Below are 14406 nucleotides of genomic sequence, written 5' to 3' on the forward strand. Positions count from 1 at the left end.
AGTAACTGGTCTTACCTTCAAGGATGCTAGGCAAAGAATTACGTAATGACTGCCCATTCAAGAAAGAAAGAAGGCAAGAAAAGGAGGAAATCAGGTGCCCCCCCGCTCCCACCCCCCGTCTAGCTGGTAGTTTGAACCAGCAAGAGCAAGGACTCGGGAGACTTCACGACGTTCACGTACACACGAACTCAAACCCTCAGTTAAAGCCAGACAGTCAAAGTGGAAGGATCAAGTCACAGGCCCCCTTGACGGCCAACCCCTCTCCTTTCGTTTTAATTAAAAAAAAAAAAAATTCCTCGCTGCTTCTCCCCAAAACCTAAGCAGTATGTAACCGGTTTTAAGACTAATAATGCCAATGTTGCATGTTTGATCAGCACGCTGCTAAACCTGTTTTCCTAGTTTTGCATGGAGTTTTGTTCGATAGAAACATTTGAAAATAGTTTTTTTTCTCTTATTCATTTAAGCTGCTCACATCAATGCACGTTTCACAGTAATAATTCTGCATTAATCTTTTGCTATAGAGAGAGGGAAGATATCATGAGTGTACATACGGTGTTATTGAGAGCCTGTCCTCTACCTGAAAATGATCAGCGGTCTCCCCTACCTCCCGGAATAGAAGGAGGACGAAGAAGACGAAGGTAAATAACTTGTGTGTCTTGAAGTGTTGCGAAGGAATGCCGACGAACGTTTTTGATCAACGTTCGCAGTGTGTGACTGCATGGACGTTTTTTCCTGTATTAAAAACAAGCCAAGCTAAGAAACAGCTGACGTCCAACGTGCTTTATTCAAACGTGTTTATTGTCTGATTGAGGAGATGAGATCAAATATAAATACAGAGATGATGCTCAGCTCACGACTTCAGGTAGCCTACTATCGACACGTGCAAAAACTATTCTAATCACGTTTAAGGAAGACAAGTTTGCTGCAGAATAAACCTACATAATGCATGCGTGCGCAGTATGTGCATGGACACGCGTATAACCAGGAACACATGCTCGCATACACACACACACACACACACACATATATATATATATATATATGTGTGTATGTATATATACATACATATATACATGTAAAGGATATATATTTATATATATATATATATATATATATATATATATTTATATATATATATATATATATGTATGTATGTATATATATACATACATATACGTGTATGTACTGTACTCACACACACACACACACACTTATATATATATATATATATATATAGAGAGAGAGAGAGAGAGAGAGAGAGAGAGAGAGATCCCTGTCTAAGCAATATAAAAACAAGTAGAAGCGATTATCCGCGATGAACATTGCAATTAACCCCCCGCATCGCTAAGACCAAAACATCACATCCGTAATCCTCACATTTGAATTCAGTCTCTGTATCGATTCTCATTTCCAATTGCATCTGTTAGCCTTCCTGAAGATTAATTACATCTGATAGCCTGCCTGTAGATTAATTAAGACTAATTGAGTGGCAACGTATACATTAAATTGGACCTGCACTGAGGAGAGGTAAATAAACATGTCTGAGTTGACCTTAGGTATACACACACCTGACTTCGCACACCTCGCATGTAACTTACAACTGACGTCATTTCTTAAGGACGGTGGAAGGCCAGCGTATAAGCTATCCATTTTTACCTTTTACATAATCATGCGGTTATTTTCAACTTTCTTCCCGAGAAGAGAAATAGAATTGGCTGAATTCTATTATATATAATCTTGTTTACCATTCGTGTATATGGCATCGTTACTGTAGTCAATTTATTTTCGTCTCGGAGGGGTGCCCTTTTAGCTCGGAAACGTTTCCTGATCGCTGATTGGTTAGAATTATCTTGTCCAACCAATCAGCGATCAGGAAACGTTTCCGAGCTAAAAGGGCACCGCTACGAGTTGGTGGAAATCTGCCTAACTAAAAAAAATTGACTATAGTTAGTTTTTTTTTTTTTACCGTATTTTTTTTTCTTTTTTCTTTTAATAACTTGCCTCCCCAAGGTGGATTGGGGTACTCTGATCACTTTAGGCTTGCATAGTTTTTTGGTTGATGAATTTAAGTTGTATTTTTTCATTTCTGCTTTTAGATTTTTTTTTATTCTAAGGTTTGAAATAAACAGGATTAAATGACATGCACGAATTTGGTCCTTATTGGCCTTGCGCTGAAGCAATGAAGGCGATGTATCAAATAGAAGGAAGCGTTATGAATAAATAGATATTAATTTATCATTATTAAGATTATCTTTATTATTCAAATTTATAATAATAATAATAATAATAATAATAATAATAATAATAATGATAAATAATAATAATAATAATAATGATAAATAATAATAATAATAATAATAACAATAATAACAATAATAACAATAATAATTATCATTATTATTATTATTATTATTATTATTATTACTTATTGTTATTATTATTATCATTATTATTATTATTGTTATCATCATCATCATTATCCTTATAAAGATTAAGATGAATTAAATACTTATCATCAATTAGTATCATTACTATTATCATCATCACATATGCCCTTTCTTTAAGCCCTTTCACCTTCCTCGGCAAGAAAGAGGAAATAGAAACAGCCGGAAAAAAGAAAGAGAAGGAAAAGATAAATATTTGGTGGTTTGGTCCCGTAAGACCACACACTAAGTACAGTGTCTGGAGTTACCAGCATTTAATTTTTGAGGAATAAAAACTTGTATTTTTGCCCTCTTTTGGTTACTGGGAAATTTAGTTCAACATTTTATGTAGGAATATAATATCTGTTTTTATTTTACTATAGATGTTCAGAAAGTTTTATATATATATATATATATATATACAGTATATATATATATATATATATATGAAGTAGAAATTCAAAGAAGCTGGACAGCAAGATGGAAAAATAAGGAAGCGGGAAGTTTTATATATATATATATATATTATATATATATATATATATATATATGTATATATATATATATATATGTATATATATATACATATATATATATGAAGTAGAAATTCAAAGAAGCTGGACAGCAAGATGGAAAATAAGGAAGGGGGGATGAAGGTAATGCGGAAGGCTAAAAAGTGGGTTCAGCTAAAGAGTCGGTGTAAAGAGCATGAAGGGCACTGACAGCATTAAACTCCAATGGAGCTTTAATAATAATTTTCTTCCTCTCTAATACAAAGTTTCGATCATCTCTCTCTCTCTCTCTCTCTCTCTCTCTCTGTGTGTGTGTAAAAGTTTAAAGGTTGTTCATGAATGACAGAGGTAAGGAACAGTGACAATGCCCTAGAGACTGACCATATATATATATATATATATATGTACGTATATATATACATATATATATATATATACGTATGTATATATATATATATATATATACTGTACATATATACTGTATATATGTATATATATATATATATATATACTGTATATATGTATATATATTATATATATATGTATGTGTGTGTATGTGTGTGTGTATGTGTGTGTGATCGCGCCCGAGGCCCCTCTCCACCCGAGCGAGGACCAGGGAAGGTCAGGCATTGTCTGCTGACGACTAAGCAGGTAGACCTACAGTCTTCCCCAAATCCCCATCTTTAGCTCACAAGGTTGGTGAGGTTGCGGACACTACAAGAAACTATCGAGCTTGACCGGGGTTCGAATCCCAGACCGGCAAATCACCAAAACATATACAGTCTTTTTAAGAGGCGGAAATGCCGCGTAAGTTCTTATAATCTTTTATCTTTCCATTGCCAAAGATTCCAGAATTTTCTTCCTACTTTTGGTTTCTAATGTTATTCTATACCTCTCCTTCTCCAAGAGTTCTTGGTAGCGAATTTTTGGTTGTTTCAGCCACATATCCCTTATAATCCTCATTTTTCTGTTTTCATTATCCCGTCATTTGTCTGTTTTTTCTTCCCTTCCGTTTCTGTTTTGTACACAGTTTTCTGTTTCCCCCTTCTTATTTCGTACTTCCTTCTTTTCATTTTCACTCTTCAATTTTCCGTTTTTCCTTAATCGCATTTGTCTTCCCTACCTACTAATTTTCGTTTCCTGTCCTACCCACTGTTTAGTGTCTCCTCTTCATTTTTCGGGTTTCCCTCCTCACCATTTTTACACCTTTTCCTCCTCGTTTTCTATTTTCAACTCCCACAATACCTCATCATTTCCTCCTCTGAATTTCTCCATTTTCCATACCTTTCATCTCCCAGTTTTCTCCATCGGCTATTCTTATTTCAATTCGAGTCTTTTACGAGGAAGTCACTTGTATCCACACGCAAAAAAAAAAAAAGAAAAGATCTATAGTCCATTTCTTTTAGCGATGCATATTTGCACCGACTCGCAGCGGGGTGCCCTTTTAGCTGGGAAAAGTTTCCTGATCGCTGATTGGTTGGACAAGATAATTCTAACCAATCAGCGATCAGGAAACTTTTCCGAGCTAAAAGGGCACCGCCGCGAGTCTGTGCAAATATGCATATTTGCACCGACTCGCAGCGGGGTGCCCTTTTAGCTCGGAAAAGTTTCCTGATCGCTGATTGGTTGGACAAGATAATTCTAACCAATCAGCATATTTGCACCGACTCGCAGCGGGGTGCCCTTTTAGCTGGGAAAAGTTTCCTGATCGCTGATTGGTTGGACAAGATAATTCTAACCAATCAGCGATCAGGAAACTTTTCCGAGCTAAAAGGGCACCGCCGCGAGTCTGTGCAAATATGCATATTTGCACCGACTCGCAGCGGGGTGCCCTTTTAGCTGGGAAAAGTTTCCTGATCGCTGATTGGTTGGACAAGATAATTCTAACCAATCAGCATATTTGCACCGACTCGCAGCGGGGTGCCCTTTTAGCTCGGAAAAGTTTCCTGATCGCTGATTGGTTGGACAAGATAATTCTAACCAATCAGCATATTTGCACCGACTCGCAGCGGGGTGCCCTTTTAGCTGGGAAAAGTTTCCTGATCGCTGATTGGTTGGACAAGATAATTCTAACCAATCAGCGATCAGGAAACTTTTCCGAGCTAAAAGGGCACCGCCGCGAGTCGGTGCAAATATGCATCGCTAAAAGAAATGGACTATAGATACAACACGTTCGCATAGAAAACAGAAAGAAGAGTGTTTGTATATCATGCTCGATCTGTTTTTTCAAGTGTTTCATCTAGATCGAATGTGTTTTTGCCTGTTGGAAAAAGTCTAGCGAAAGGAAAACGATGGTTTGTTTTGCCCATGGTGTAACGCCAGAAATTCTTAAGAAGAAGGAAAGTTAGAAGGAGAAGGAGAGTTAGATATTAGCAAGAAATTCTTAAGAAGAAGAAGAAGGAGGAAGAGAGTACGATATTAGCAAGAAATTCTTAAGAAGGAGGGTTAGAAGGAGGAAAAGAGTTAGATATTAGCAAGAAATTCTTAAGAAGAAGAAGAAGGAGGAGGAGAGTAAGATATTAGCAAGAAATTCTTAAGAAGAAGAAGAGTTAGAAGGAGGAGGAGAGTTAGATATTACAGAATGATCATTATTTTCTGCGTAAGTAGACGTTGGTATTAGCTGGTATATGTCAGTTATTGAATTTTAAAAGACTAGGTGATTTTACTTCTGTGTAATAATAATAATAATAATAATAATAATAATAATAATAATAATAATAATAATAATAATAATAATAATAATAATAATAAAATGATGATAATAATAATAACAATAACAACAACAATAATAATAATAATAATAATAATAATAATAATAATAACAATAATAATAATAACAATAAAATGATGATAATAATAATAACAATAACAACAATAATAATAATAATAATAACAACAACAACCAAGGAAAACAAGGAAAGTATTAAATAATAATAACAGTGATTTTATGAGAAAAAAATCAGATTATAAATAGTAACCAAATCTAATCATACATACGAGAGAGAGAGAGAGAGAGAGAGAGAGAGAGAGAGAGAGAGATCTAATAATTTGCAATGAGTTCCTGTTTCCTATTACTGAGGACATTAAGCAATGCTGAGCGCGTACCTCGGATCTAGGCTGACATTGTCTCTAGCAAGGATATTCAGCTAAACGAAACAGTTACTCTTCTTCTATAAGCTCATAATGATAAAGTCACGCCAGACGTAGATTTACGTCACTGCTAGTCGCTAATAACTACTTTAATTATTTTTGTTTTTCTTTGATTTATTTTTCTGTGTGAACTAAGGAATCCATTAGGATTTTCGTCTTTTATAGCGTGTTAATGTTGGCATGCATTATTCCAACATGCAAGTGCATTAATACATTTTAAAGCAAGACAAAGATGGCTAAATTTGTTATAATCTTTAACGAACGAGCTTTTTCTTTAGGAATTGGTTTAAAAAGAATTATTGTCAAGGAAGAAATGCATTTCCCTGTCCATGGAAGAGTTTATGAAGATCTGATTGCTAAAAGTAATCACCGGGTCCCTTATATAGCAAAGAGCAAATGTCCAGATATATATATATATATATATATATACACACACACACACACATATATATATATATATATATATTCGCTTCGCGCCCAGCGCTTTTGCCAGACTTATAATTACTAGGGGAGAGAGAGAGTAGTCATACTCTGGTGAGTTGGGTTGTAGTTAAAAAAAGGGGAGGTGGTGGGAAGAGTTGAATTTGTGTGTGTGTGTGTGTTCATATCTATCTAAATATTTAGCCGTAATTTTTGACGGGTCGCATACACTAGCTCACTTTTAGAAACAACAACAGCAACGAGAATAACAACAACAATAATGCTAATATTAACAGAGATCTTCCAATCACCATAAGCACAGACTACTCTAGAGGTCGAACAGTACAAGGACCATAAATTAAGAAAGAATTTAGGTTTATATAGCCTGGTGTTGGGGCCTGTGAGGCCATTTAATGGCAAGAAAGGATATTTGCAATCATTGACTGTCCAGTTCTGTTCTGGCGGGAAGATGGGACGAATTACAGCGACAGGATGGAAGCAATTGAATGATATAGCTTGGGATTAAATCTCCTTCTAGGGATTTTGAGTTTTATTATTATTATTATTATTATTATTATTATTATTATTATTATTGCTGCTACTATTATCATTATTATTATTATTATTATTATTATTATTATTATTATGATATTAACAATAATTCTTATCATTATTATCATTATCAATATTATTATTATTATTATTATTATTATTATAATAATAATAATAATAATAATAATAATAATAATAATAATTATTATTATTATTATTATTATTATAATGATAATAGTAATAATAATAATAATAATAATAATAATAATAATAATAATAATAATCATTATTATTAGTATAATAATAATAATAATAATAATAATAATTATAATTATTACTATCATTATTAATATTATTATAATAATTCTTATTCTTATTATTATTATTGATATATCCTCTGTTATTGCTCCTGTTATCACAAATGTTTTTACTAATTGAATTAAATTTCTATTCATACCATTATCATTATGAGCATCACTTTACAAATATCATCATGAACATTATTAACATCATCTTATAAATATTATTATCAGTATAATTTTCATCATTACTATATTCATACTATTGCAGTTTTATTACATTCCGGAACTTCTATTACCATATAAAAAGGAAGAATTATTTCATGGTTACTTAAAAACATGGTTTTCCATTATGATTTTTTTCGCTGGAAATGAAAGTGAATTTCGTTATAAGTTTAATCAGAGATTAATATTGTACATTAAGCTTTTCAGAAAAGTTAGTGTCCTACGTGTATGTGTCAAAGCAAATGGTGTAATAAGTCTTCATGCGCCATTTACAATAATATATATATTTTTTTTTTTTGCATTTAGAGTTTGCGGGCAAAATACTATTGTCTACACAGCATCTGGGGTTTAATATATATATATATATATATATACATATATATATGTGTGTGTGTGTATACATATTGTATGTATATATATATATATATATATAGTATATGTGTAGGTGTCTATGTGGCTGAGTTTGTCTGTATAAGCATGCATATGTGATATACCATATGTAGAGTATTGATGAAACATACATAATTATTTACCCTCTGTATGGCATACAATATGAAAATTAACTCCACCTTTATTATAAGTCTAGATTCTCTTTATACACTAAATGATGGCGATGAACTTATTTTTATTTAAACTCACTATCCAAACCAGAACGAGTTGGTTTTTCTGTTTCTACCTTCGTAACTGTGTGGGGTATATTGTAACTCCATATTACGAAGCAAAAGACATCAAGGCTCTTATTGTTCTCAAATGGAGGAATGCACGAGAGAGAGAGAGAGAGAGAGAGAGAGAGAGAGAGAGAGAGAGATGGGGTATGTGAAGAATGAGAAAGTGAAAATACAGTGACCGGACAGTTTGATACTGGACATTTTGATACCGGACATTTTGGGGTATTTTCCCTGTTGAAGCCCCTGTGCTTATAGCATCCTGCTTTTCCAACTAGGGTTGTAGCTTATTAAGTAATAATAATAATAATAATAATAATAATAATAATAATAATAATAATAATAATAATAATAATAATAATAATAATAATACATATTCTCTTGAGATATAATACCAATTATTTGAATAAAATTTATTCAGTGAATCCATAAATACTGTTTCTACATTACCTCTATGTATATATCGTACTGGAAGTTGAGGACGCATAAAAATGTAGCAAAAATTAAAAAAAAAAAAAAAAATCGCATAAGAAACTTCGCGTACATAGGCTAATTTGCGTACCATTGGCACTGGACAAACGGTTAGGCATTAATTCTAAAACATAAATTACCTACGGACACTGATAACATTGGACTGTTCTATAAGAGAATTAAAAAAAAAAAAAAAAAAAAAAAATTCAGTTGAGTTGTGTGACCTAAACCCAATGCCTCGTGCAACGACGACATTAACCATCCAAACAAAGAATGAATGAATATTTAGTTAATCATACGTGCAATGATATAATCCGAGATTTATTATACTTTGTGAACGGAGAAAGAATTCATTTCTAAGATTATACATTAGCTAGGACGAGAGATTTACACGGGGCGTTTTCGAACACGAATTTCGGATTATATCCGATGTCAGGAATGTGATTATGCTGAAGTATAAGGGCATTATTTTTCTTCTACTGATTATGTCTATTATATTTATCCTTACGGTTATTTCGTCGATTTTTTATGAGTTGATGATGGTTATTGACTTGACTAGTGGTACATCAAGACATTTGTTAAAAAAAAAGAATACTTGAAAATGAAAAAGTATTATTTAGGATACTCATCTCTAAATTTGAGGCTAACTGTCGTAGTACCCGAGTAAGTTTAAAAACCTCTTAATGGCATTGGAAGACGTTCCTTAAACCATTAACACCTGCAGGAAGAAAACATATTGGGTAAAGATAAAATATATTACAAAACAGGTTATAAAAGTTATTCATATCTCTAGTATCATTTGTTTATTTTTATACAAAATATATTTTGTAAGGCAATTGAAAATGCTTCGGTTACTCAGAAAGATGGAAATGTCAGATCGATAAAAGATGAAAATGATATCAGCAATTCTTTAACAACAATGAGTTCGCATTTTATATCAGAATAGCGATAAAATTGTTTTTCTAATTCCACTTAACAACAAATTGTTAAAAGATATCAGCAATTCTTTAACAACAATGAGTTCGCATTTTATATCAGAATATCGATAAAATTGTTTTTCTAATTCACTGAACAACAAATTGTTAAGTAATATCAGCAATTCTTTAACAACAATGAGTTCGCATTTTATATCAGAATATCGATAAAATTATTTTTCTAATTCACTGAAAAACAAATTGTTAAATAATATCAGCAATTCTTTAACAACACTGAGTTCGCATTTTATATCAGAATATCGATAAAATAGTTTTTCTGATTCCACTGAACAACAAATTGTTAAATTGATATAAAACTAACATAAAGTTGAACACTTCAGCGGCGGCAGACGTCAGCATAGAAACAAAGTTGATTCATCTATGCTGATCAAGTCCTTTTAAATGTGGTCGAAAAATTACGATGGAAAATTGGAAGGTGAGGAGAGAGAGAGAGAGAGAGAGAGAGAGAGAGAGAGAGAGAGAATCCGCGATGTCGCCATAAAGGAGCTTTTGAAGAGGGTTCAGATAATTTGGCTTAGCGGCCAGTCTTATGAAAGGGAGGCCGTGAAAGTGTAATGACACTTGTATTCTGTTCTTGATTGCAGATAAGAAATTTTGTGTGTGTGTGAGAGAGAGAGAGAGAGAGAGAGAGAGAGAGAGAGTGTGTGTGTGTTCTATTCTGTTTATGAGGGAAGATAAGACATATTTGCAGAGAGAAAACACTTCTAATCTCTTATTGACAGCAGATAAGACTCTTTGGAGAGAGAGAGAGAGAGAGAGAGAGAGAGGGGAGAGAGAGAGAGAGAGAGAGAGAGGCAGTTTTATTCTGTCTATGCTAGCAGATAAGAAATATTTACTGAGATAAAGAGAGAGAGAGAGAGAGAGAGAGAGAGAGAGAGAGAGAGTAAACACTTCTTATCTCTTCTTGATATATATAAGACTTTTTGGAGAGAGAGAGAGAGAGAGAGAGAGAGAGAGAGAGAGTAAACACTTCTTATCTCTTCTTGATATATATAAGACTTTTTGGAGAGAGAGAGAGAGAGAGAGAGAGAGAGAGAGAGAGAGGCAGTTTTATTCTGTCTATGCTAGCAGATAAGAAATATTTACTGAGAGAGAGAGAGAGAGAGAGAGAGAGAGTAAACACTTCTTATCTCTTCTTGATATATATAAGACTTTTTGGAGAGAGAGAGAGAGAGAGAGAGAGAGAGAGAGAGTAAACACTTCTTATCTCTTCTTGATATATATAAGACTTTTTGGAGAGAGAGAGAGAGAGAGAGAGAGAGAGAGAGAGAGGCAGTTTTATTCTGTCTATGTTAGCAGATAAGAAATATTTACTGAGAGAGAGAGAGAGAGAGAGAGAGAGAGAGAGAGAGAGGCAGTTTTATTCTGTCTATGCTAGCAGATAAGAAATATTTACTGAGAGAGAGAAAGAGAGAAAGAGAGAGAGAGAGAGAGAGAGAGAGAGAGAGAGAGAGTAAACACTTCTTATCTCTTCTTGATATATATAAGACTTTTTGAGAGAGAGAGAGAGAGAGAGAGAGAGAGAGAGATAGAGGCAGTTTTATTCTGTCTATGCTAGCAGATAAGAAATATTTACTGAGAGAGAGAGAGAGAGAGAGAGAGAGAGAGAGGCAGTTTTATTCTATGCTTGCAGATAAGAAATATTTACTGAGAGAGAGAGAGAGAGAGAGAGAGAGAGAGAGTAAACACTTCTTATCTCTTCTTGATATATATAAGACTTTTTGAGAGAGAGAGAGAGAGAGAGAGAGAGAGAGAGGCAGTTTTATTCTGTCTATGCTAGCAGATAAGAAATATTTACTGAGAGAGAGAGAGAGAGAGAGAGAGAGAGAGAGAGTAAACACTTCTTATCTCTTCTTGATATATATAAGACTTTTTGGAGAGAGAGAGAGAGAGAGAGAGAGAGAGAGAGAGAGAGAGAGTAAACAATTCTTATCTCTTCTTGATATATATAAGACTTTTTGGAGAGAGAGAGAGAGAGAGAGAGAGAGAGAGAGAGAGATCCCTTCTGGTATATACATCACTGAATATATGTGCCACTCCTACATCGAGTCTTTCTTTGGCAATTATATTTTTTTTTCTTTTTAGCTTCTCTGCTGGGTAAAGGGAGGAGAGGAGATGGGAAGTTCCTAAATATATCTATGTAAGATGTTAGGAAAAGGTGGTCTTATGCCAGCACCGATTCTTGATACTATGCATGAGGTTTAAAACAATGAATTATCCTAATTTTATTAGTTTCATGGTTTGGATAAAAGAGGAAGGGTAGTTAATAATAATAATAATAATAATAATAATAATAATAATAATAATAATAATAATAATAATAATAATAATAATAGGGAAGTGGGGAATATGGGAAAAGGAAGAGTACCCCTGGATACAATCCAGTTTATAGCTCAAAGGCAGGTACTCGGGATGGGAAAGATTAAGGAAATAGGGAGAAAGAGAAGTACAGGAGAAGAATGAAAGAGAGGGCCAGACCCTCTTGCGATATTAGGGCATTGGTATTAAAGGGTAGTGATACCCCATAAAATCGAGCCCGTGGGAGGGAGGGGAGGAGCCGACACGGAACCAATTTCCTGAAAAGTGATTATATCTTTTTTTTATTGACTCAATTACTGAGTTAGTTTCCTGGTGACTAATTGACTTTTATAGAACGCTACCGTGTTGGATTGAGACCGGGGGATTAGCTACCTTATGCTGAGAAAACGGGAATTAATCCATTCTGAAAGTTGCACCTTTAAAGAGATAAATATACACATACAGAGAGAGAGAGAGAGAGACACACACACACAAATATATATATATATATATATATATATCCATCCTAATTCTCTTATGAAGATATGAGTTGTACGTCAAGGTAAATGAACTCTGTAATCATGAGAATTCCACAAAACCTAACTATTCATCATGTTGTTGTAGCAAGATTGCATTTTGATATCGAGGGGTAGTTAGTTACCTTTGTGCGCTCAAGTAGACAAGGCGCTCACCTGAGAGTGTCAATTGTATAGTGCACTTACGAACCTTTTCTAATATAGTGAAAAAAACCCATGTTGCGATGTCTCATTATCCGTGGACAAGGGACACACACACACACACACACATATATATATATATATATATATGTATGTATGTATATATATAAGTGTATATATATATATATATATACACACACATATATATACATATAAGTATATATATATAAATATATATATATATATATATATAGCTTTAATTTAATCAGTGAGAATAAGAGAACATAACCACGTAGTGGCAACAAATAAAGAGGAAGGACGAGAGCCTCACCAGATCACTACACAACATCTGTGAAATCGATTTGAAGAGACTTTTTTTCTATCAACTTGAAACGATGATAACGGATATTCACTTAAAACTAGGTCGCAAAATAAATTAAGTTTTATTATATTTTAAAGGGAGTTATGAAATGTCATGGTGAGAAACACCTTTATTTCAACTGGTAAGAAACAATATACAACTGCACAGCATGATTCGCTTCACTGCTTACGAAGAATGCAATGAAGTTTTGAACACTAGCAAGTCATCGGCGTAGGAAAAAATCGATCAGCAACAAGGCAAAAAAGGTTACACGAACCAATAACGGCAGTTAACGAAGTTAAATGGAATACTGGTCTACGTGACGCTGTTTTATTTTCTTTCACAGTAACTTCTCGATGAGGATTTTTATTCATTATTCACAGGCGTTGGTGTACGCGTGTGTGGGCGTTCGAGGACAGCCCTAAGACGTAATAGGATACTCATATCTACGCTTACATCAAGAAATTCATTCATTTCTGAATAGCGATCCGCATCTATTTCGCGGAAGAGCTCAGTCGCATTCCGACTGGTGTGGTCGTTTCCGGCTCGGGGTCATCATGAATGGCGGATGCTGTCGATTGTATGATGGGTTTATTGTTGCGGGGGAAAAATGTCTTCAGGAAGATTCAAGAGCGTGTGGAAGGAGTTTTGAGAATTTTTAAGTTAATAAAAGAGACTTTTCCTATTCGTTGATTTATTCTTTTTAATACTGGGTAGGATGAGAGAGAGAGAGAGAGAGAGAGAGAGAGAGATTTTGATTTTATATACATAGGCACACACACACAAATATATATATATATATATATATATCATCACCCGTAGCTAGTTTATTGCAAGACAAAGGCCACAGACATCTCCTTCCACTCGCATATACATACATACATACATACATACATATATATATATATATATATATCATCATCATCACCCGTAGCTAGTCTATTGCAAGGCAAAGGCCTCAGACATCTCCTTCCACTCACGTCTGTTTATGATCTTTATATAGCATCACATAGTTTTTTTCACTTTATTACATAAAGGTTTGTGAATACACTTTACACAGCCCGATACTGTCAGACGAGTACCTTGTTCTAATGATCGCTCGAGTGGCACTGCTTACCCCTCGGCAAGTAAGGTGCACTGTTGCTGTGTCAATATGCTGAACTGTTAGGTTATGTGGAAATTACTATGATGGAAATATACTGTCACCAATAGGCTTATCACAGGTCATAAATCAGACTTCACAAACGTGACCTTTTTTTTTTTTTTTTTGCAAAGGCAAAGGCAAATTTTATTCTATCGACCCCTTCCGGAGTATGAAAATTACAAAATTACACAAATATATATATTTTACACAAAAC

General features: G+C 33.9%; 1 protein-coding gene across 1 annotated transcript in view; it reads left to right on the top strand.

Annotated features, from left to right (window-relative positions):
• The first annotated feature begins 208 nt into the window (after positions 1–208).
• The window catches only part of LOC137626094 (uncharacterized), a 37883-nt gene continuing 23685 nt past the window's right edge, over positions 209–14406 (top strand). The window contains exon 1 of the mRNA XM_068357176.1: positions 209–323. Coding sequence (XP_068213277.1) covers position 323 — 1 coding nt within the window. The 5' untranslated portion in view covers positions 209–322. The remainder of the gene's footprint in view (positions 324–14406) is intronic.

This window comes from Palaemon carinicauda, chromosome 33 (genome assembly GCF_036898095.1).
Source record: "Palaemon carinicauda isolate YSFRI2023 chromosome 33, ASM3689809v2, whole genome shotgun sequence".
In the NCBI taxonomy this organism is placed as follows: Eukaryota; Metazoa; Arthropoda; class Malacostraca; order Decapoda; family Palaemonidae; genus Palaemon; species Palaemon carinicauda.